The sequence below is a fragment of the Marmota marmota genome, unplaced genomic scaffold (genome assembly GCF_001458135.2).
Source record: "Marmota marmota marmota unplaced genomic scaffold, marMar, whole genome shotgun sequence".
Lineage (NCBI taxonomy): Eukaryota > Metazoa > Chordata > Mammalia > Rodentia > Sciuridae > Marmota > Marmota marmota.
The window spans coordinates 29,990,266-30,014,378 of NW_025999990.1; the positions used below are offsets into that span (position 1 = coordinate 29,990,266).

A 24,113-nucleotide genomic window follows, 5' to 3' on the forward strand; every position below is an offset into this window, starting at 1 on the left:
GCAAAAACGTTTCAGTGATTTTGAGTAATGTTGCAAACCAGATTCCACTCTTGGAGCTTCACTCTGGATATTAGCATATTGAGGATCTGAGCAGGACAGTAGCAAGGATATCTGTTTTTTTTTTTTTTTTTGCTCCCAAACACGAGCCCCACCACTGAATTTTGGCCTGCTTTTAAGACCATGTGGAACACTGTTCCATGGGACATCCAGTTTGAGAAACATCAGCTTAGATGACATAACCCTGAGATCAGTGTGATTCTTTAGTAACTCTGCAATATAGATTAAGACAGGGAGACCTAAAGATAACAATTAAGTCAGCTTCCTCCTTTAAGTCTCAGTAATGAGGAAATGTTATATGCCACTTCGTAAAGTTGCATCTCTTGATTTTAAAGTTGCCTAGGTAATAGAGAAACAGCCAACTTTTTATGCTGCCTGTCAGCTCCTGGCTTATCCACGTCTCCACTGCCACTACTCTCAAGATCAGAAATGGTAATTGTTGCAAGGTATGGTGGTGTGCACCCCTATAAACCTAGCAGCAGGTGAGGCTGAGACAGGAGGATCTCAAGTTCAATGCCAGTCTCAGCGACTTAGATCCTTTTTTAAAAAATAAAAAAGCCTGGGAATGTAACTCAGTGGTGAAGTGCCTCTGGAACCCATTCCCAGTAGCCACCCCTCCAAAAAATTTTTTTGTCAGTGGGTTCATTTTTCCTGGAATGTGCACCACTGCTGATTGGGTTAGTCTTAGGCCCTCATCTTTTCCCCTGTTTGTTGTTGCTAGTATACTCATTTTTAAAAAATCTCAAGGCCCATATGCTGTTATTCATGAGACAATTACAACTCTCCTTCATTATTAATGCCAGGGATGTTATAATGACAGATTTACCCATTCCCAAAATAATTCCAGAATATGAGAAGCAGGATAATATAAAGTATAAGGATCCTGAAACCAGCCTGTCTATAGTTTTGAGCCCTTTTTCTTAATATTGACTTTGGATGAAGATACCAGTGGTTTATTGTGATTCAACTTTGGCATCTGTAACACATGGTTAGTGTAATCTCTACCAATGAGGATTAAATGGAGAGTGTAGAACAATGGTTGGCATTTAGAAAGCACATGGGAATGTAGTAGCTATAGTGTATTGGTTTTTAAAACTCAAGTCAATAGCCATTGAGGCATTGAGTTTCTTGCAGAAAACCTGATACAACATTATGTTTTTTCAACATTTTTGTTAACAATCTAGAAGGTTAATGAAATCTTGCAGTATATGAATTGTTGAGAGAATGATAGTAAGTCCTGAAATAAAGTAAAGGAAGCAGTACAGTTTTGTAGATGACATTCATTTGCACCAAATAATTTCTAATAAGAGGTAATATTTTCCCACAATCCAGGAAGAAAAGGAAAATTCCATCCAGGAAGTTCTGGGTAACATGAAAAGAAATGAGAATGTATTTGCTATATTATATTTTTAAAAATCATGAATTCCAATATTAGATGCAAAGTTTGACCATGTTTCGTAAAGAGCAAACCATTGAGATCTTCATGTGCTTTGCACTCTGTCCCCTAGGGATGGTAACAGAATTGACTAATCTTTACAGTCTTGGAAACTCTCTTAGCCTTGTTTTGAAAAGTGGTGTGTGTGTGTGTGTGTCTTGACCAATACCCCAATTAACTTTTCCTGTCTAACCCAGCAAGGAAAATCAATCCCAAGGCAAGCAAAATGAAGCAAAAGTAAGATTTGGTGGATTTAAAAAAATGAGAAAGCTTTTTAATAGTTATGTCAAAGCCAGTGGCTTAAGGAAGACTTGTATGTTAACTTCTTTTAAGAGACGCAAAGGACATGATGAAATATATGAACAAAACCACGAAGGGGTCAACAGAACAGATAGAAGGAATCCGGATTGTGAAGATTACCATAATGTATAATGCATTCTGAAGATTATGTCTCCCTACCATCTTTGAGTGGAAGATGATTAGTTTTACCTTTAACATCAATTTGTTCTTTTTAAATCCAAGAACCCACTTATTTTAATTCTCCAAATATTTAGTTAAAATTTATTTCAACATTCTTCTGTTTTTGATTTAAGTAGCCAGAACTGGAGGGCTAAATTAGGTTTAAAAGTAAGGATATCTATTAAGGTTTGCAGGAGAAATTACATTGATTGGATGTTTATATAGATGCAACTTACGGAATTCTGTGGAAATAAGTGTTATGTGGAGATAAATATATAACTGTCTCCATTTTTAAGAAATACTGTTGGGCAAAAAGTGTCTGGTCCCCAGTCATGTCCTCTGCCCCAGCAATGGGAACTTAACCCCAATGCAGTCTAACACTGAACTACCTCCCTAGCCTTTCCCCTACTTTCTCCTCTTGAGATCGTGTTTTGCTAGGTTGCTGAGTCTGGCCTTGAATTTGCAATCCTCCTGTCTCAGCTTCCTAAGTACCTGGGATTACATGTGTGTGCCATCCTTGGGATGGAAAATCTTTAATGATCATGGTAGGATGTCAACTGTTTGCTGAAAAAAAAAGTTCTAGGAGATATATATATATATATATTTTTACACTGGGTATTGCCCAGCTTAATCATGTTGTTATAGTTGGATAGGGTGGATTTTACAAATAAAATATGAGAGAAAGAGAAGAGAGGGAAAGACTCTGACCTTTACCTAACTTGTTTTTCACAGTTTCCTGAAATCTCGGTGAAATACACATAGCTAGCTCACTAGAATCAGGATTCAGCTTTCTGATTTGGTGCATTTCTCTTTGTGTTGCAACAAATGATCTGCAGCAGTGGGTTTAAAATACAGTAAGCATGTGGCTTGGAATTAGTCACAGCCTTTAATTGGGTCCTAAAGATCCCCATGTGGATGCAGTTGAAATTCTCCATGTCTTTTAAAACAATTATATGTGAAAGAGAAGAGCAAAATTATTAGCATCTTTAAGAAAATGGCAGCATAGCTGGGTATACACCTGTTGATGCCATCCCAGAATTATATAGCACCACAATTATATAGCACCTTATAATTTTAAAACTTTCATATTAATTTATTTAAGTCTCAACTCTGTAAAATATACCCCTATTTGTATAAAGAAAGCATCTAAGGGCTGGGATTGTGGCTCAGTGGCAGAGCGCTTGCCTCGTGAGTATGAGGCACTGGGTTCGATCCTCAGCAACACATGAAAATAAATAAATCAAATAAAGGTATTATGTCCATCTACAACTAAAGGGGAAAAAAAAGTACATCTAAGATGATTATAGGTAGTCCTTGCCCAAGTTTCTTTGGTAGTACACTAAGGAGGCAGTACTTCATTCAGATCTCCTGACTTCATGGAGTATTGATGTGGGTGGAGGGGCTGTTAACCCTCAGTTCTTTCCTGGATGCTGAAGGAAACAGATTTATATAAAGTACATTTCCCTCTAATGGATATGAAATGAAACTAGAAAATGGTAGCAGTTAAGTTCAGAAATAACTTGGGCTAAAAAACAACAGAAACAAAAAAATCAAGTAATAGCACATCATAGTTTGAGGCTAGAGTGGAAAAAGTTTCTGTGGCAGTGTTTAGTCTTCTTGTAGGTCTTAGAAAATATGTAAGGTTTGTGTACTTGGTATATACTAAGTATTAGCTGTATAGAAGTTTTTCTAATGGTTCAGATTGCAAGCTACCTCTGACTCACTTGCAGTGCCAGCAAGGCAGATCAACACCTTCTAATTCACTAGTGTTGAAGTATGATGTCAATATAAATAAGGCTCCTGCCTTTGAGAAGATAAGGACAACAGACAAACATTTGGCAATGCAGAGGTAGTTTTATTTGGGAGCCTGAAGTGAAGGTGGCAGAGATAGGGAAGGACTTTTAGACAAAGTGGAAAAGTATACCAGAATTATAATATGTGGGTAAAAAATTGAAGAAGAATTGGGTTTTTACCAATGGAGGTGAGCCTTGGTGTGAAGCAGGAACTGAAAACACTGACTTGAGGATTGTGAGAGACTCCATGCTTTAGGGTAGTAGTGATGACATGGGCAAGTATAGGGTGAATTGGTAAATGAAGGATAGATGTAGGCCTTGTTGACTGAGGAAGATTGCAGGGAGAAGTGGAGCGACTTGTTAGCAGTCAGAGTTGAGAAGAATGGGGTTTGGCAGTGTTTCCCATGCTGTAGTGTTGCCTGAGAACATTTAACACCAATGTTTAATATGTGGGTCAAAACCAAGATGGACAAACTGTGATTGCATAGATGTTAAAAAAGAAAAAAAAATTTTTTTAAAAAAGTGAGTTGACTTAGATACAAAATCTTAAATAAGAGTGTAGGTGACTTATACAGACATTATCAAGGATGGCCCTTAACCCAATTTAAGTTTGGAAAATAGTGATTAAAAGTTGGGAAAAGTAAACTTGGTACAGTGACACATGCCTATAATCTTAGCAAATTGGGAGACTGAGATAGGAGGATCGAAAGTTCAAGGACACCCTCAGCAACTTAGATACTGTCTCCAAACAAAAGGGCTAGGGATGTAGCTCAGTGGTAGAGCAGTTGCCTAACAAACACGAGGCCCTTGGTTCAGTCCCCAATACTGAAAAAAAGAAAAAGTTGGGAAAAGTAGTATGACAAAGACTTCTGGGGTTCTAAAAAGTTTGTATCATGTTCTAGATGTCAGCTACACTGGGACACACACACACACACACACACACACACACACACTCGTTGAAGTATATACTTAATAATACATACTTCATGGTACCAGGTATTGAAGTAGGGATGCTTAACCACTGAGCCACATCCCCAGCACACACCCTCACCCCCCTTTTATTTTTACTTATTTATTATTGTTTTTTTTTTGTAGTAGATGGACAGAATGCCTTTATTTATTTTAATGTGGTGCTAAGGATCGAACCCAGTGTCTCACACATGCTAGGCAAGCGCTCTGCCACTGAGCCACAGCCTCAGCCCACCCCCCTTTTATTTTGAGACAGGGTCTTACTGAATTGCTTGGGGCCTCACTAAGTTGCTGAGGCTGGCCTTGAACTTGGGATCCTCCTGCTTCAGCCTCTTGAGTCAGTGGAATTCTAGCCATGTGCCACTGTGCCTGGCCTTAGTTTTATTTATTTATTTATTTTGACATTGTGTTTATATCTGAAATAATATTTATGTCCCCTCCCCTTGAAATGTTAGTTTTATGAAGACAGGAGACTTCACCTGTTTTGTTCAACAATGTATCTTCACTGCTTAAACATGCACCTGTTACTTGTCAGACTGCCATGACAACACCTTGCATTCTAAAACAACACCTGCATGGTTTTGTGACGGTTCTGGTCTAAGAGGAGTATTATAAAGTGTACATCAGAACCAAAGTAATACATATATATTATTGTAAGAATCATCGCCAGAGAAACGCGGCTGAACTCTCTGAATCTTTTTTTAGACCACCACTGAATCAGTTTAAAACTTTCAGGACTATTGCCTGATTAATACAGTCAGGTAATTGTTAGGTTTCATCTGAGGGACTGGGGCTGTAGCTCAGTGGTTGAATGCTCACCTAGCATGTGTGAAGCCTTGGGATCAATCCTCAACAACACACAAATAAATAAAGGTATTATGTCCATCTACAACTAAAAATATAAAAAAAATTTTTAAAGTTTCATTTGTCCTTCAAGCTAATATCCAAAAGTTTACTGCAGGTATTTAAATCTTGCTTGTTAGAGTGATAGAAAGCATTTGACTACAACTTTTGTTCATATTTTGTTGATTATTTCATACGCTTATGAAGAATAATTTCTCATGGGATTATTGAAAGGATGCTGATATGTGTTCAGATTTTAATGCTAGGTATATAATGGACTTGGAATAAATGGAAGCTTTTGTTTATTTTTACTAATTTTTGTGTAGTGTAGCCATCTGACCGAAGACTTTTAATTGCCACATATCATTTGAATCAAAGAATTAAAATATATATGTTTTCTCTTGAGACAGGGTCTTGCTGTGTTGCCCAGGTTGGTCTTGGATCCTGGCCTCAAGGGATCTTCTTACCTCAGCTTCCCAAATAGCTGGAACTACTGGGCACATGCCACTGTACTTGACTTTTTAAGATAGACTTTGAAGAGTAGCCTACCTGGATGCTTTTATATTTGAAGTCATATATAATATATATAGGCTTACTAATGTGATTCAGAGAGATGGCTACACTGTAGCAGCTTGCCGTGACCAAAAAATGTACCAGACGTGTAGGTATGTAACAGGAGGTTCTGTTGAAGTATGCAACCAGAACTGACCTTGGTGCTTATCTTTTGTATGTCACTCTGAGCTACCATACTGAAACCTATCTGGTATTCCAGGGTATATTACTGGTTAGGGGGAGAAAGCAAGAGGAAAACAAATCATATCTTGAGATTATAGATTGATGTTAAATTAACTTTTACTGCATCTTGACCTTCAGGATAAATTGGAAATGTAGGGACATGTGGACATAACTGGACCAATAGACTTCTGCTTCCTTGGGCTGTTTTGTTTGTAGGCTTTCCTGTACTTACCTATTTTTTAAATTTAATTTTTTAAAATTTGTTATACATGACAATAGAATGCATTTATGCACTTTCATATATCATACATAGATGGGATATAATTACTCATTTTTCTGAGCGTACATGTTGCAGAATCATATTGGTAATGTAGTCACATATACATAAAGAAATAATGTCTATTGCATTCTACTATCTTTTCTATTCCATCCCTTCTTTCCCCTCTCATCACTTCCCTCTACCTAATCTTAGGTAACACTATTCTTCCCTAGTGCCCCCCACCTTATTGTGCATCCACATATTACAGAAAACATTCGGCCTTTGGTTTTGTGGGATTGGCTTATTTTGCTTAGCATGATATTCTCCAACCATTTACTGGAAAATGACATAATTTTACTCTTCTTTAAAGCTGAGTAATATTCCATTGAATATATATACCACATTTTTTTGATTCACTCATCTGTTGAGGGACACCTAGGTTGGTTCCATAGTCCAGCTGTTGTGAATTTAGCTGCTATAAACATTGATGTGGCTGTGTCACTGTATTATGCTGATTTTAATTCCTTTGAGTGTAAATCAAGGAGGGGATAGGTGGGCTGCTGCTGAACCAGAAGTCTCCTTACCTATTTTTGGGCCTTTAGTTTCCATTCTGGTGAAGCCAGAATACCTTCTCAAGTTAACATTTATAAATGCATAAAATAAAATTCATAGCATTATAAGGGAAACAAGTTATTGAATTAAAGCTATCACACTTATAAAATTTGTCCAATAATATATGCTTTCTTATTAATAACATTCAGTGGTAGATGTAAACAGTAGTTCAAGATAGCTGTAGCTGTAATGTAATATGAAGCAACTGGTTTCTATTAGAGACAAAGTTACTGGTATGATAATAACTACTGTAGTTTGTTGCCAATGTTCACAATTGAAAACAGTGCTAAATTTCAGCTTGTGTTTGTGAAAATGAACATGTATTTTTTCATTTTTCTTTTTTTCTTTTTTTTTGGTACCAGGGATTGAACCCAGGGGTGCTTAACCACTGAGCCACATCCCCAGCCCTATTTTTATTTTTTTTTAGAAACAGGGTCTCATTGAGTTGCTTAGTACCTCGCTTTTGCTGAGGCAGGCTTTGAACTTGCAATCCTGCCTCAGCTTCCCGAGCTGCTGGGATTACAGGTGTGCATCACCACGCCTAGCTGTAATTTTTCTTGTCCAAACTCAAGAATACCTGAGAATCTTATATGCTAATGTTAAGCATATCAATGTTAGTTTTCTTTGTACATGTGTGAAACTGCAGTTAAAGATTGTAGTATCCCTCTTTGGATAATAAAACTCAAAGAGTAGTCTTTTTAAAATTTGGCACAGTATCAGATTTTATGCAGAGCATATGCTAGATAGCTCTTTGAGTCCCTGAATACTAACAAAAATAATTTGCTGTTACAGGAATACAAGCGCAAGTTAGCCAGAGTTTCCCTGGTGCGCAAAGAACTCAGGTCCCGGATCCAGAGCCTGCCAGACTTATCTCGATTGCCCAATGTCACTGGCAGCCACATGCACCTGCCCTTTGCGGGGGACATCTACAGTGAAGATTGACGACCAGTTTCTTTCCAGGGCCCAGGACTTTGCAAGACATGGAGACGGGTTAGGTGGATAGTCCTGTAGCGTTATTTTTGTATATTGTTGAGAGAGTGATACTAACAAAAGAAGCGACAAGTAATTTATAAAATTGTTTAAAATGTTGATTTGTTTACTATTTTATTAGTAAGTTAACATGACTTAGTTTAAACAAAGTGATGATCTCTGTGTATTAATAAGCTCACATAGTGATTATTTTCAAACAATCTTTTTGTAAATTTTTTTGATCCAGGGTCTTGTGAGAAAGTCCATGTTTCTATTTCTTCATGTATTTTCAATTGTTTTTCATTATTTTCTTTTTTCAGTATCTAATCACTGTATACTATCTAATTCCTAAAGGGGAAGAACTAATCAGGAGTTGGTTGAGACTTTATTATGGTATAGTTAGGACTTGATTATAGAAGGGACTAAATGTTCCAACTTAATCTTCATCCTTCTCCCCAACCCAAATATCGGTTCTGTGCCTCTCCCTACTTTTGATTCCTTACTCTCTAGAGGTCAGTAATTTAACACTAAACATGGATGCCACTTGTAGGGTCAGATCGAAGTCTAGAGAACTTTTCAGATAGCATTGTAGGAGTTCTATTTCAACTGCCATCATAGACTAAAAAGATTGTGAAATAGGGACTCCTTTGATTATACTGTTTAGAATTTTTTGAATAGATTAATATGAAAATGCTATGAATTTTGAGACTCTACCAAGAGAACAACTTTGGTTCTGGAACTGATTTCTATTTGTCAAATCAGTCTCCTTTTAACATAATTGATCCCTTTGATAAAAAAAGCTATCTATGGGATTAAAAGAAACATGAAATGATACTTTTATTATTCCCTCAGCTGTATAACTTAAAACACAGTAGTATTTTTAGCTCTAATAGTACAAGAACTCGATATTCATTAATGTTCAGTAAAGTAGCCTGGGACATTTTTAATGTTCCCTTCAAGTTTTTGAATGACTGTATATTTGGAAATTAAGAGTGCTACACTACAGGGTAGATCTGGTAAATTTTATATTTGTATATTTACAGATGTAAATACAAAACAAATGTACTTTTACCTTTTATTTCTAACCCTGTGTGTTAGAGCATTTGCATGCTCTCCAGCTTTCTTTTTAAATCATATTGTTAAGCTGTGGATTTGTATTCAATAATGACTTAGGATAAACATTTTTCTCATCCATTGCTTTACATTAGACATTTCTCATTGTAGGCAAATTCAAAGTAGATAGTCAATAAAACATCTTTTAAATCCCACAAGCCAATTATGTCTCACTATTCTAAATGGCTTCACTTTGTTTCTCAGTATTAGAGATTATAGTTAAAATTAGTTCACATGTGAAAGAGAAGGCAAAATTTAGTTTTGATAGACTGTAGTTCTGGAAACAGTGATTTTTACAATTTGACCTATTTCTAAAACAGATGCATATAAAATAGTCCCATCCATAAATGTCTTACATTCCAAAGTGTTTTAGACAACTTTGGTAGTTAGGACACATTTTCTCACAGAAACAGTAGTAGTTAGGTTCCCTATGCACATTACTATTGAAAGCTCACCTGGGAACCTAATCCACTTAACCATGAATGTACTTAACTTGTAATATGGTTGATAAATTACTAATCATAGATCCTGACCAGCATTTGTAATAACATCACTCTAAGCAAGGAAATGGTGTGCGGCAGCCAGAACCGCACATTGGGGTATCTGCCTGTGCTGTGTACCTCTGTCCCTAGGTATAGGAAATAGAAGAAAAGAGCAAAGGGGGAGAGGTAACAAATGCACAATTACAAAACCTGGTTATACCTGCTGTGAAAGTATACCAAGTAAGTTAGATTTTTTGTTGTTATTAATGTGAAAGCAAGAACTTGTATGTTAACTTATTTTCAATATCTTGACCTTATTTATGATCTGCTAAAGTGGTGATTTATCCATTCAGAATATATATTTTTTCCATTTAAAACTAATTTATAAACTGTGTACTCCTGGAAAGATTTGAAATCTTTTAGAAGTTTGTTGGAATATTTTCACCATTTAAGACAGACTTCTAACTTAGATACTGATTTTGATGCCAGTATCTGCTCTAAATATTTATGATAAAAATGCATTATTTTTTTAAAGAGCTTGATGAGATTTGTGATAAGTGATAGTACTCAAGAACCTGAATCCCACCCCTTGACCAGTCCTCCACAAACCTCAGTTAGTTGTTGGTTAGTCCACTAACTGAACACATACAATAGTCTGCTTTAGTCATGTTTTCCGCCTTATGATAGTTAACATGGTAAGCCTTAGCAGTGAATAGTCTTCCTTCCTAAAAAGAAGGCTAAATTTTTTCAAGAAATGGGGTTAGGTGGGATACTGTAATACCAAATTGTAAATCATGAGCATTTTCTTCACTGTGTACCTGAGGCAAATCATGCATCTGAGTGCAGTTTGGCCTGGCCCCTCAAGAGAAAAGCATGTCACCATACTTGCAGTAGGGGTACTGTGGTTTGAATGGATACCATCACTCTTTTCTCCACAAACAGTGCAGAGAGTTGCTGGAGTGGCAGTCTGAACAGATTCCCTGGCACTCCCTCTGCTCCTTCCATCACAGTAAGTAAAAGTCCATAGGGGAGAACCTGGAGTCTGAGAAAGTCAGTTGTGCTCAACAGCCACCCTCCCTTAAGGAAAACCATTCCAAATGCAACTTTTTTGGTACCTCTTTCACATGCACTCCGAATCAGGGTTTTTCTATAAGAAATCCTTCAGAATCAGCAAAAGCTGGGGTGACCCAGTCATCTTGATTTGCAAAATTAAAAGAACAAACTTAGGTTGAAAGTTTTCACTGTAGATGAGCAACTCATCTTTTGCAGTATAGTTACTGAACTGGTTCTGAGAACTCTTTAGAGAGAAAGAAAAAAAAAAAACCCTCAAAAGTACAAATTAACTTATTTTAGGGAAAGATAGAAGGTCCTTTCTGAATTTTCCATTCTAAAAATTTACATAATATGAAATAACATAAAGTTACTAAACTGCTTTGTATTCTATTAAGAAATAGCTCCTAAAGATGTAGTCTTGTTTCATAGCTGTTGCACTATATCAAAGCTTTTTAAAGTGTAAACCCAGTTCTTCTCTGTATAGAAAGGGAACATTGTGTTACTTGATGAGTTTATTTATACAGAGCATTTGTTGCCAACTATAATTCCAGCCATCCACATGAGTCTGTTCTGAGGTGGCAGTAGCACATGGGAAGATGAACTCTCCCCGTTTGTTTACCCCTTTTCTTTGGCTGTATCTGATTACAGTATAAGATGTTCTTAATAAAGTTTTATGTTCTTTTCAAGGTTTATTGTGTAGGTTGTTTTTGTGAATCTGAATTATTGGATGTGGGGGTGGAGGGAAATAATGGACTAGGAAGGAAGCAAAGTCCTGGAAGTGTTCAGTGATATAATGGCAAAGAAATGCTGAGGAGATTGCTGGACTTGGCCAGTGGTCCTAAACTTGAGGAACCATCAGAATCACCTGGAGCATTAAAACTGTTGATGGCTGGGAGCTATACACAGATTCAGTAAGTTGGAGTGAGACCTAATAGTTCACTTTTCTAACAACTTCATGCTGATGCTGCTGGGTTTAGGGACCACATGTGAATAACTGCTGCTCTGAACCAACTTTGCAACTTGCTTCATGATTTAAAATATTTAAATAATTCCAGGTAATAAAATATGGGTTTACAGTTCACTGTAGCAGGTTCCTTTGGGGCAGAGAACAAGACCTTTTGTGACCTGGTGCTTACTAGTGCTTATTACATTCTTTCAAGTAAACAGATTGACTTGGTACCTTTAATTGCCTAGCACACATGCTCTCTTGTCACACCTTGAATTCAAAGCAAATTTGGAGAATACTAAAAACCTATGGGACTCTCTAGAACAGTGTTTGCCAAACTTCTTTTATTAAACTTTGGGGAATTTGCAAAAGGAAGATATATCTATAGAGTCAAAACTTTCTGATTCTTTTGACTTAGAAAGTTTGGGAGATGTAGTCCTCTGGATAATATCCCTGGTAATCCTTTCCGAGATGACATCTGGTCACTTTACTTGAATTCAGGTGCTTTTCATTCCTATCCATTTCTCCCTGTCTACAATAGTAGGTTTTTATTCAGAGATTATGTTTTCAAAAGATTAGAAATAGATCAAAAAATCTACGTTTTAAAACAAGTCATACAAATCTTTTGACACATGTAATTAATGGACAGTATTTTGAGAAACAATGCCCTACAAAGCATACTTGATATAATAATGGCAGCTTTTATAGTTTGGATGTGAGGTGTCCCCCACCAAAATGCAAGAAGACTTAGAGTTGAAATAATTGGGTTATGAAAGCCTTAACCCAATCAGTGAATTAATCTAGTAGGAATTGATTGAGTGGTAACTGAAGGCAGATAGGGTATGGTTGGAAGAGGTGGATCATTGGGGTGTCTATTTTGTATCTGGTAAGTGGAGTCTTTCTTTGTGCTTCTTGTGTGCTATGTTCCCAGCTGTTTCCCTCCACCACACTCTTTCACCATGATGTTCTGCCTCACCTCAAACCCCAAGAAATGGAGCCAGCCTTATATGGACTTAGACCTCTGAAACAATGAGCCCCCAAATAAATGTTTCCTCCCCTAAAATTGTTCTTCTCCGGTCTTTTGGTCATAGTGGCAAAAAAGCTTGACTGAGAAAGCGGCTCACACAAGTAAGAATGCTTTCTATGCACCAGGAACTGTTCTAAGTACTGTGATATGCTCTGTGATAGATTGATTATGCCATTTTACATATGGGTAACTAAGACAGTGTAAGTTCAGCAGGACTCATGACAAGCCAAATGTTGAACTAAGATTCAAACCCAATTCTGAGTGTAGTTCCAATCCTATACTCTGTAACCATGAGGCTGCTTTTTATATTGATATATGGGGTAGCAGCCCCACTATCACCAAGTCTATGTTTTGCATAACAGGTTAAAGAAATTAAAATTATGCAAGTATTCAAATTAAAAAAAAAACAACTAAAAGCACCATTGAAAGATGGGTGCTTGTGGAAGGATGTTATGCGAAGTATTTTGTTGTGGTGTTTCCCCCCGCCCCCGCCTCGTTTCAGGGATTGAACTGAGGTGGTGCTGAGGATCGAATCCAGTGCCTTGCACATGCTAGACAAGCGCTCTACTGCTGAGCCCCAACCCCAGCCTTCAGAAGTTAAAAGACGTTCTAGAGATGATTGGTGGTAACGTATGCACAACAATGTCAATGTATTTAATAGTCAGATTATAGTTAAAAGTTACCAAATGTATACTACACAACACGTATATCTTAACTCAAAAAACAATTTGGCTAAGACAAGAGGATTGCAAATTCAAGGCCAGCCTTGGCAATTTAGTGAGGCCCTAAGCGACTTAGTGAGACTCTGTCTCAAAAAATATAAAGGGACTTGACTCAGAGCCATTGGCTTGTTCAGATACATCTAAAAATAGTTAGACAGGTATTTTTAAAGCTATAATTTTTTTTCTTTTTCCAATGCTGGGAATTGAACCAAGGGGTGCTTAACCACTGAACCATATCCCTCACCCTTTATATTTTTTGAGACAGGGTCTTGCTAAGTTGCTTACACACACACCTATAATGCCTGACTTGGAGGCTGAGGACAGCTTGGGCAATTTAGTGAGACCCTGTCTGGGGGTGGGGGAAAGAACTCTTGAGTATTCATTATGTCTCAACTCATGCCATATCCTTAAACATGCATTCTGAATGTTTTTCTATCTCTTATGAATAAAATAAGAACTTCAGGAAGTCATCACTATTTGACCAGGGTTGGAAGATGAATTGAAAAACATTGCTTTTTTTTTAGTTGTAGATGGACACAATACCTTTATTTTATTTATTTTTATGTGGTGCCAAGAATCGAACTCAGTGACTAACACATGCTAGGCAAGTGCTCTACCACTGAACAACTCCAGCCTCTGCTATCTGACTTAATGAAGAGTTTGATGGGTTGCTCACAGCTTTGAAAATAGTGCCAACTGGTCAGTAGTGACCAGTAAGAGGCACATGTTTCCTAAGATTATCCATTGCAGAATCCTTCCTCAGCTTTTCAGTGTTTTATGAGCCTAAGGTGGTCAGAAGCCCAATTAAGAATGGTAGTGGTAGATGTTTGTGGATACAAAGGGAAAGCCTGTCCCTGTTTGCCATTGTTGTGGTGCTTGTTCTTGTTAGCATAATTTCCAACTGGTTAATCTTAGCCTTTCAGTTTGTCAGGCAGGCCCTAATACATGAAAATTTAAGTTTCAAACTTTCAAGCAGCAGAGAGGAACCAGATTAATATTCAAAGTATTTTTTACTTATTTTTCTTTTTCAGTACAACTTATGAGATTCACCAAACATGGCGTTCTTGTGCATCCATTTTATTATTTTATTCTTACAAGTAATTATATATGGTCACAGGGTACAATGTGATGTTTCATTACATGTGTACACTGTGGATTAAATCAAGCTGATGGACATGCATCATATCAAATATTTATCATTTCTTTGTGGTGACTATATTTAAAATCTTTTAGTTATTTTTAAGTATACATTAACTTAATCCTAACTGAAACGTTGTATCCTTTGAACAATCTCTCTCTCAGCCTCTGGTAACCACCATTCTATTCTCTACTTTTGTGTTCAACTGTTTTGGATCCACATGAGAAAATACAAGTTTTGTCTCTCTGTGCCCCGCTTATTTCGCTTAGCAGCATGTCCTGCAGGTTCATGCATGTTGTAGCAAATGATAGAATTTCCTACTTTTAAAAGGCTGAATAGTATTCCACTATGTATTTCATATTTTAAAAATCAATTTGTTGTTCGGTCATGGTGGTGCAGTTTGTTATCCCATTGGCTTGGGAGGCTGAGACAGGAGGATGGCAAGTTCAAAGCCAGTCTCAGCAATGGTGAGGTGCTAAGCAACTCAGAGACCTTTGAGAGAGAGACCTTGTCTTTAAATAAAATAAAAGTAGGGCTGGGAATGTGGCTCAGTGGTCGAGTGCCCCTGAGTTCAATCCCCAGTACCTCCCAACCCCCCAAAAACTCCATTTGTTGGACTGGGGATATAACTCAGTGGTAGAGTACTTGTGTAACATGTGTGAGACCCTGGGTTCAATCCTCAGCACCACATAAAAATAGCCAGGCACAGTGGCACATGCCTGTAACCCCAGCGGCTTGGGAGGCTGAGACAGGAGAACTGAGAGTTCAAAGCCAGCCTCAGCAACTGCAAGGCACTAAGCAACTAGGTGAGACCCTGTCTCTAATAATAGGGCTGGGATGTGGCTCAGTGGTCGAGTGCCCGAGTTCAATCCCTGGTACCAAAATAAATAAATAAATAAATACAAATAGATAATAAAATAAAGGTATCTTTATTTTATTTATTTATATCTTTCTTTCTTTATATCTTTATAAAATAAAGGTATCTTTAAAAAATTCATTTGTCCACTGATGGCTCTTGGGTCATTTCCATATTTTGACTACTGTGAATAACACTTGCGACAAACATGGGAGAGCTGACATCTCTGCAACATATAGATTTCAGTTCCTTTGGATATATACCCAGAGTGGGATTTAATGCTGGGTACTGAACCTAAGCAAGCAGTCTACCACTAAGCCATATTCCCAGTCTTTTCCAAATGGCTGTACCAACTTCCATTACCACTGGTAGTGTATAATAGTTCTCTTTCTTTGTTTTCTTTTTGTGGTACTTGGACTTGAACCCAGGGGTGCTTTACCAATGAGCTATATTCCCAGTCCTTTTTATTTTTCACTTGGAGATAGGGTCTCACTAAATTGCTGAGGCTGGACTTGAACTTAGAATCCTTCTGCCTCAGCCTCACAAGAAGCTGAGATTATAGCATGTGCTGCCATGCCCAGGTAAAGGTTCCCTTTTCCGAAAAGCTTAAGACAGGTGGAGTACAATCTTAGTTTATCATTAAAAAATAAAAATTTAATAAATTTTTATTAAAATTAATTTATATTTTAATAAAATATGTGTGTATACATTTATAAATTTCAGAAAGATTTAAGGTAGCAAAACTGTTACTGTTTATGTTCTGATACGGTTTTTAGACCTAGAAATGAGTTATCTCTAGAGCAAATTTAAAATATTACTATAGAAACAATAGAAAGTTATAAAAGGGAAATTTCTGTACCTTGTAAATCACCTAAATCAAGAGTGTTGGGCTGGTAGTATGACTCAGTGCTAGTGAGCATGCCTAGCATGCATGAGGACCTGGGTACAATCCCCGACACCACTAAAAAAAGAAAGTACGAGGGACTGGGATTGTGGCTCAGCGGTAGAGCGCTTGCCTAGCACGGCCAGGACCCGGGTTCAATCCTCAGCACCACATAAAAATAAAGGCATTGTGTTGTGTCCATCTATACCTAAAAAATAAATAAAAGAGTTAAAAAAAGAAAAAAAAAAAAAAAAAGAATGTACAAGGTACTTACTTTTGCATTCAAAATAGGAATAATGCTAAGATTTTACTCATATAACTATGTATATGAATGAGAAAATAGTACATACTGGATTCGTTTTCTGATAAGGCTACACAGGTGCAGAAGAAATCTGCATGAATGACAGACCCTCTCATTAAGCTCTCAATTTTATTTTGAAAGAAAATGACATAATGAAAACTGTTAAAACTAAAGGAGGAAAAAAATACTATCATTCAATGTCCACATATATCCTTACTATTTACAAGAACTTTCATGTATTTTTTGATCCTCAATGGCCACCTGTGATGTTTTAGTTATTCACTCTAATGAGACGTTTTCCCTATTACACTGAAGAATGCCAAGAAAAGTCTGCCTAATTTCCATGTATTCAAAGAATAAATAAATTTTAAAAAAAACTTTTCATATTATTAATTAGAAATTGTACTAGAAAAATTTCTTATTTTCAAAGTCCAAAAGACTTCATAGAGAGGATAAGAAATTTCTGAAATCTACCTTTGAATTTTTTTGGGATTCATTCTGACTAAGGAACATTTTTAGTTGAGAGAAGTGTTTCTTTCCTTTTTTCACACTCCTTGAGGAGCAAATGGGTGTTGATTGTCCAGATGTAGGTGTTCTGAAAAAAAAAAATAAAGATAAAAAAATTTAAAAAACTAAGTTATAATGACAAGTGACAAAATAGTCTTCCTGTACAGATAAGTGCTACTACAATAATTTCTTAGTCTTTTGTATTATGGCTATATATGGGCAGTGGCTGTACTCAGAAGTCATTCCTATTTTTAAAACATCTCCTCGTGAAATATCAGGCTATGGACAACATTTAGGAGGTATATAGGGCAGTTGGCCTATAGGTACAGTGTTATCAGATCTGAGTTCTCTTTGAGCCTGAAGTTAACATTCATAAAATTCTAAGCAAGGACTTTAAAACATATTCCTTTTTCATAGCTCAAACGTGAAAGATATCCAAAGTGAAGGATCTCAACCAACACACAAAGGTACCTTTCCACTGTATCTTCCCCACTAGATTGTCAGCTCTGTAGGGCAGACATTATATTACTAATTTCTCATTATAGTACTTTTTGACAGTGTCAGGCACATAGAAAGCATCTAGAAATGTCCATTAAATAAATAATTCCCCATCTAGGATGAGTTAATTTCATTTCCTCCAACTGTGTTCTATCCCCTTGAATCCTTACCTGGGGTCTGAGCTCTCTCTTGATTCCCTATCTATACGGTATATGTACAGTATCTACCATTCTTGCATTTATTCATCTAAGAAGAACAGTGGTTCCTTGCTACTCACAAGGTGCTTGATTCCAGGACTCACCATGGATACCCAAATCCATAGATACTCAGGTCCCTTACATAAAATGGCTCAGTATTTGCATATAACCTATGCATACCTTCCTAAAGAGTTTAAGTCATCTCTAGAGTACTTATAATACCTAATACAAGGTAAATGCTTTAGAGAGTTTTTATACTGTATTATTTAGGGAATAGTGACAAGACAAAGAGTCTGTACATATTCAGTACAGACATAATTTTATTTTTCTGAATAAAATCCAGTATGCAATCTACTACTGGCTGAATCTACAGATGCAGAACAGTAGATACAGAAGGCCAACTATAGTCTTGTGTAAATGCAACTTAATTCTTTTAAATAAGCCAAACTTTCTCTCATCCACATTTATCCAATAAAGTAAAAATTGCTATTGAGTACTACACTAAATATCAAAATAATTAAATCAAAAGTAGGGAAAATTGACTTGAAATTTTATTTTAATTTTTAACCTAATTTTATAAACTTCAAGCCCAATATAAAAAATTCAATACAAAAGCAGAGATAATTCAGTCCTTGCTAGATTTCATTATCAATATTCAAGACTCAGTTTCTCTGTTGTAGCAAAATGTCCCAAGATTCCTTTTATAGTTTCTATGGAATTAAATTTAAACTTAGTGATTAAAGAATCAAGAATTACTAAAATAAAAACATGTATTCAGACTTATTTGAAAAATCCCTATTTAGTCAAATTTCCATAGGATTTCTGATAGAGGAAAGAACAAAAGTAAAGGCTTAAGCAGGAAAGTATACTGTGAGTGATTCAGTTTTCCTGGCACATAACATGAACTAAGGCAAAGTAAGATGGACAGTCAGTTGGTGCTGGATAATAAGGGCTGGAAAGCCATGCTGGAGTATTTGATTCATATGTTGCAGTTAGGTATTAAAGGCTGCTAATCAAAGCTGTGCTTCAGGAAGATGATCAGACTAGAAGGGCTTGAAACTAGAAGCTAAAAGACCCATTAGGAAATCACAGTAATAGTCCTAATAAAAAGTGAATAGGAACAGCAGCAGTTGAGGGGAAAAGGAAAACAGATGTAAACAGCATGGAATGAGAATAGATAGAAATTTATTACAAGGACCACGGGAACAGGAGTTGTCGGTTATTCTGCCTTTTTTTTTTAGGTAGGACTATCGGAGAGGACATGTTCATTCACAGAATAAGGAACTATGAGGATGGGCAGTTCTGAGTGGTTAGCTGTTTTGGACATGTAAGAGTGAATATATTTAACAGGCAGTTGAAAATACACCCAGGGAGAGACTGAAAGAGTATTGTACTTAGAATTCATATGTACTAAAATGAGAGTTGAAGATATAGAAATGTGTGACATCAGAGAAGAAAAGGGTATGGAGGTGAAATGGGGCCAAGGCCTGATCTGCATATAATATTCAGAAGTATAAACAGAGGAAATCAGAAGAAATTCTTGAGTTCACACTGACAATTCAAATAAAACTGATGAATTAGGATACCTGAAAATCAATGCTGGGCTCTTGCCTTTGGAGCCAGGCATATTAGGAGTGAAGTTTGCAAAACTTGGAGACTGTCTCTCTGGTCTCTTAGGGCTGAGTTTGCTTGTAGGAGTGGTATGACTGCTCTTCAATGTGGACAGAAAGCTTCTGCTTTTGCCATGATGTTTAACCGTTCTGTTGCATGTTTTACAAGTAATCAACTACCAAAAAAAGAGGAAACATGGGTTATATTTTATTCAATAAACCACATGTTCCCTGGATTCTTACGTCTGGTTGCTACAGAAATAAATAACACATAGGCTGCCCTCTGGGAGACCGCAATTTAGCAGTAGGAATAAGACAAAGACAAATTTAACATTAGAAAATTTTCAACAAAAAATTAATGGTTAAACATATTGGTTTTAAAAGAGTTTTTTGTTTTTGTTTTTTTTTTTTCCTTACAGATAATGAGCTCACTAGTTTCTCAACACAAACCATGTTTGGGGGGAATTAGGAAGGAGACTAGGAACAACATTCTAACATTTGAATGTTCTTTGTAAAATCAATAGGCATTTAATATTTTTTGCAGATGAACTTCAAGTCTTTTCCCAATAAAACACAGTAGAATATCACTGAAAATTTAAGTGCCCCCTTTAAATCCTTAGCAATTCTGAAAATAGTTATACAATAATATATAAAAACAAATGAATTATCAATATTCTCACACCTCTTCATTCCTGTCATTAGCTTTAGAGGTTGACTTTCTCTTCAAGATTAATTTTTAGGGCTGGGGTTGTGGCTCAGTGGTAGACTGCTTGCCTAGCATGTGTAAGGCACTGGGTTTGATTCTTAGCACCACATATAAACTAATCAATAAATAAAGGCCCATCAATAACTAATAAAAAATTTTTAAAAAGATTAATCTTTAAAGAAATGGTCCATTGTCTAGCTAATGCCTTTCTTCTACACCTCTCACTCAAAATGCACCAGAATTCAGCCCATGCTTCAACACAATATAAACCGGTTTAGGTGAGATATTTTCAGAAGTTCTGTTTATATTTTTCCAAAAGAGGCTTTAAAAGAGGTCAAAATAAATCAGCAAAATCAACACCCCTAGCATCCTTTAGCTGACCTTTAATTAAAATACATCAGAATGTAAGTTTCATGAAGGTAAAATACTGGAAGACAACAAGGAAGCACTTATTATCTTCCCATTTAGGAACATTTAACAAATATGTGGCAGTGATACTTTTTGAAAAATATAATTCTCCAAAGAGAAAGAGTAAATTCTACTTACTCCAGTATTTTCTCTTACCCTTTGAACATTTGATTTTATGACAAAACAAAATGCACTTACTTGTCCAATACTGGTAAACTCCTAAATATGGCAATTTTCAATTCAAGTTATTACTAATTATAGTCTTGGGCCAAACCTAAGCTGTTATAATGTCCAATATCCAGCAGTGCCTTCCACTTGAATCTGGATACTTGAAATATGAAGGATACAAAATACATCTGACACTGGCCTCCACCTAGTAAACCATAAGTAATTTGATTTTGTTTTATTCCATTTTATATCCTTAGTACTAAGCACTGAGTGGCATATAACAGAATACTGAATGAATGCAAGACACTCACCTGTTGTTGGGCAAACAAGTAGTTACACACTAACATGGGGGAAATGAATGAACAAAGGACACTAATACCTACATACATAAAGTACAGCAGTGTGAAGAAAAGAACCGTTAACTGAAAAAACAGTGTAGTGGTTGGTAATTACAGTTCAAATGGAGTCATTCTGATGTGATCAAGAAATCCTGACATTTTAACTGTTCACCAATGAGATCTGAGAATAATTAACAACATACAATGTTTAGTTTTGAGGTAATTATGAAATTAAACAAATGTACTCTTGATGAAACATTAATCACTAGAAAAAAATTTTATGTATATATTATAATAATCCAGATATACTACTACAAATTTCTGAGTTATAGGCTGATTCTTAACATTATTGAAAGTGACAGAAAGGAATTACAACTTATTAATATATACTGGAACTGAAATCTTACCAATACACTTTTGGAGTCTTTATACTTTTTGACTATTTTTGCTTCTTTAAAACTGAGCGTATTATTTCTTGCTTCTCGATTAAGAAGTTTCTGTATTCTGGGTGTCAATTTGGCCTTGGGTTTGAGACGCACTCTAGAATTATCCAGAACCAACAGCTGGAAACAGTATGGACATGTTTCTTCAAAAGTGCTCTTGTCATCTAAAACTATGCAAATGAAACGATTCAGTAAACTGAACTATTCTATTATCTCAAACAGTTGACATTAAAAATATTAAGAAGAAAAGGTACTGGCATGAGCAGACAATATGTATTCTTTAAGCAAACTTAAAATACAAAAATTTCAAAAACACAAAACTGGCAACAATTTATCTTGCAAAATTCTACAATTCCATCCATTCACTCCTTTCAACAGACAGGCTAGGTCTCCAGTATTTGCTACCTGGCTCATTACTTGTCACTACTTTTTAAAAAACAAATTACAGTATGATTTTCTTTTTATAAACAATCATCACAACCAATGTTTATTGAGTACCTACTGTTGAGCATTATTCTAGAGATGCAAGAACAAGAGTACTACAAATGATCAAAGGACAGACATGTCTATAACTTACCTCTGCCAAATGTAAGATTCATTTATATTTACTGAGTGACTATTAAGTGCTAGATATTGTTGTGGGTGTTAGAGATACAGCCCTAAACAAAGGACCACAATCTACGGAGGCATCTTTTAGGTGCTGCCAGGAAAAAAAAAAAGTAAGACAGGAAAGAACAGAGTGTGTTGTAATTTTAAATAGGATGTCTAGGGAAGGCTTCATTAAGTGACATTTACAGGTAGGAATCAAAGCAGGTTTGTGAGCCAAGAGTTCTAGGTAGGGGACAGGGCAGCTCCAAAGGCTCTGAAACAAAACAAACAAAAAAACAGTAAGGAGGCCAACCTGCAAGGCTGAAGTCAAATGAACAAATGAGAACAGGTCAGAGAAGTTATGTGGGCCTATCCTATAGGGTTGAATAATCTTTCTAAAGGACTTTTAGTCTGACATGGGAAGCCTTTTATGGCAGGGAAGGGTCATGATCTAGTTTTGTTTTTTAATCTCAGTCACTCTGGCTGCTGGTTTGAGAACAGACTGTATGAATGCATGGTAGCTGCTGGTAGTAATCCAGGAAAGGCAGTGGATGCGATAAAAATTGGCTAGACTTGGTGTTTTTTTGTTTGTTTTGTTTTTGTAGGGGGGATTGAACCCAGAGGCCCTTTACCACTGAGCCACACCCTCAGCCCTTTTACTTTTTATTTCGAGAGAGGGAATCTCTAAATTGCTAAGGATCCACTAAGTTGCTGAGGCTAGCTTTGAACTTGTGCTTCTCTTGTCTCAGCGTCCGAGCCAGTAGGATTACAGGTGTGCACCACTGTGCCGGCTACAATTGGGAAATCTTAAAGCAAACAGAATTTGCAAGCATATTGATGGGGGAGAAGAGGGTTTTTAGGGGGTCAAGAATGGCTCCAAGAGTTTGGGCTGAATAACTCTCAGGGTCAGCACTTACTGAGACGGGAACAACCAAGGCATTTGTTGGCGGTTATGCTCAGGTTTTAGACAATTAAGTTTGAAATGCATACTAGACATTCAAAAGAGGTTGTCAAGAAGGCACCTGACGTGGGTCTCCAATTCGGAGGGGGTTGGGGCTAGAACTTGGTTAGGCCTGGTATTTAAATACTATGAGACTGGATGAAAAACGATCAGCAAAGAAGTGAGTGTAGCTCGAAAAATGGTCCAAGGGCTGAGTCTGGATCCACTGTAATATTTAGAAGTTGCGGAACCGGGAGGAATCAGCAAAGCAGATCAACAGGTGCTGGAAAAGGTCAAAGATGAATGTGATGACCTGGGGGTCAAATGGAAACTATTTCGAAAACACTGAAAAATGTGTCCAATGTCAAGCAAGATAAGGCACACTCAGGAATGTGGATTTCTCATAAAATTGGGAAACTTCCACTTTGTTTTGCTTTTAAAACGAGACAACTGAGTCGATCAGCCTTCTCTTTTAGATCACTCGGAGCGCTGTGCGGAATGGGTACAGCAGGGCAACAGGACCTAACCCCCCAACAGACAGGGGTCCTCCCTACCGTGTGACGAACTGTAGGCCCAGCTGTAAAAGAGAAAGAGACACGTTAGGAGCAAAGGAACACCTCCCGCCCGCTCCCGCTCCCCTCCGTCCGTCTCCTACAGGAGATAGCGGGCCTGGCCCGGGCAGCTCTCGACTAGGTTTCGCGCCGCAGCCTCCAAATAGTGCTTCTGCCTCATCTTCACTACCACTTGCCGCCGAGACCCAGCAAAAAAAGGAGACGCCGGATGTCGGCTTTCTAGCGTCATCAGCGTTGGCCTCAGGATTCAAGTTCCTGTTGGAAACGGGCACCCGCAGCTAAAGGTTCCGGGTTCCTTCGCGTCCCGCCTGGCGCGCAGGCGTGCCCAGCCGGGAGCTCGCCTTCACCACTGTCCTGCACCAGCGTTCTCTGTTCTGCCTGGTCCGCTTAAACCCTCCGCGAGGTTCTTGACCAGGCAAGGGCGGCCAGGTCTGGAACTTAGTGTCTTCCTCTTCCGCTCGCTTGCTCCTTGACAGCTGTGTTATC

At 37.1% G+C, this 24,113-nt stretch overlaps 2 protein-coding genes across 9 annotated transcripts in view; one reads left to right on the top strand and one right to left on the bottom strand.

Moving 5' to 3' along the window:
• Positions 1-11,465, top strand: part of Rprd1a (regulation of nuclear pre-mRNA domain containing 1A) — a 59,665-nt gene extending 48,200 nt beyond the window's left edge. For both annotated transcript variants that reach the window (XM_015482428.2, XM_048806323.1), the window contains one exon: positions 7,955-11,465. In XM_015482428.2, the coding sequence (XP_015337914.1) occupies positions 7,955-8,104 (150 nt within the window). In that variant the 3' untranslated portion in view covers positions 8,105-11,465. The remainder of the gene's footprint in view (positions 1-7,954) is intronic.
• CUNH18orf21 (chromosome unknown C18orf21 homolog) overlaps positions 1-23,877 on the bottom strand; it is a 30,585-nt gene extending 6,708 nt beyond the window's left edge. The window contains exons 1-6 of one of the 7 annotated variants that reach the window (XM_048806325.1): positions 23,711-23,867; positions 23,610-23,632; positions 21,492-21,697; positions 19,441-19,640; positions 17,127-17,247; positions 10,959-12,257 (exon numbers count right to left, since the gene is read on the bottom strand). In XM_048806325.1, coding sequence (XP_048662282.1) covers positions 12,240-12,257; positions 17,127-17,247; positions 19,441-19,640; positions 21,492-21,697; positions 23,610-23,632; positions 23,711-23,856 — 714 coding nt within the window. In that variant the 5' untranslated portion in view covers positions 23,857-23,867 and the 3' untranslated portion in view covers positions 10,959-12,239. Of the gene's footprint in view, positions 1-10,958; positions 12,258-16,538; positions 16,560-16,767; positions 17,248-19,440; positions 19,641-21,491; positions 21,698-22,104; positions 22,228-23,609; positions 23,633-23,710 lie in introns of those variants that run through there. The other 6 variants (XM_048806326.1, XM_048806324.1, XM_015482432.2 and 3 more) reach the window with 6 other exon arrangements.
• Between the last annotated feature and the right edge of the window lie 236 nt (positions 23,878-24,113).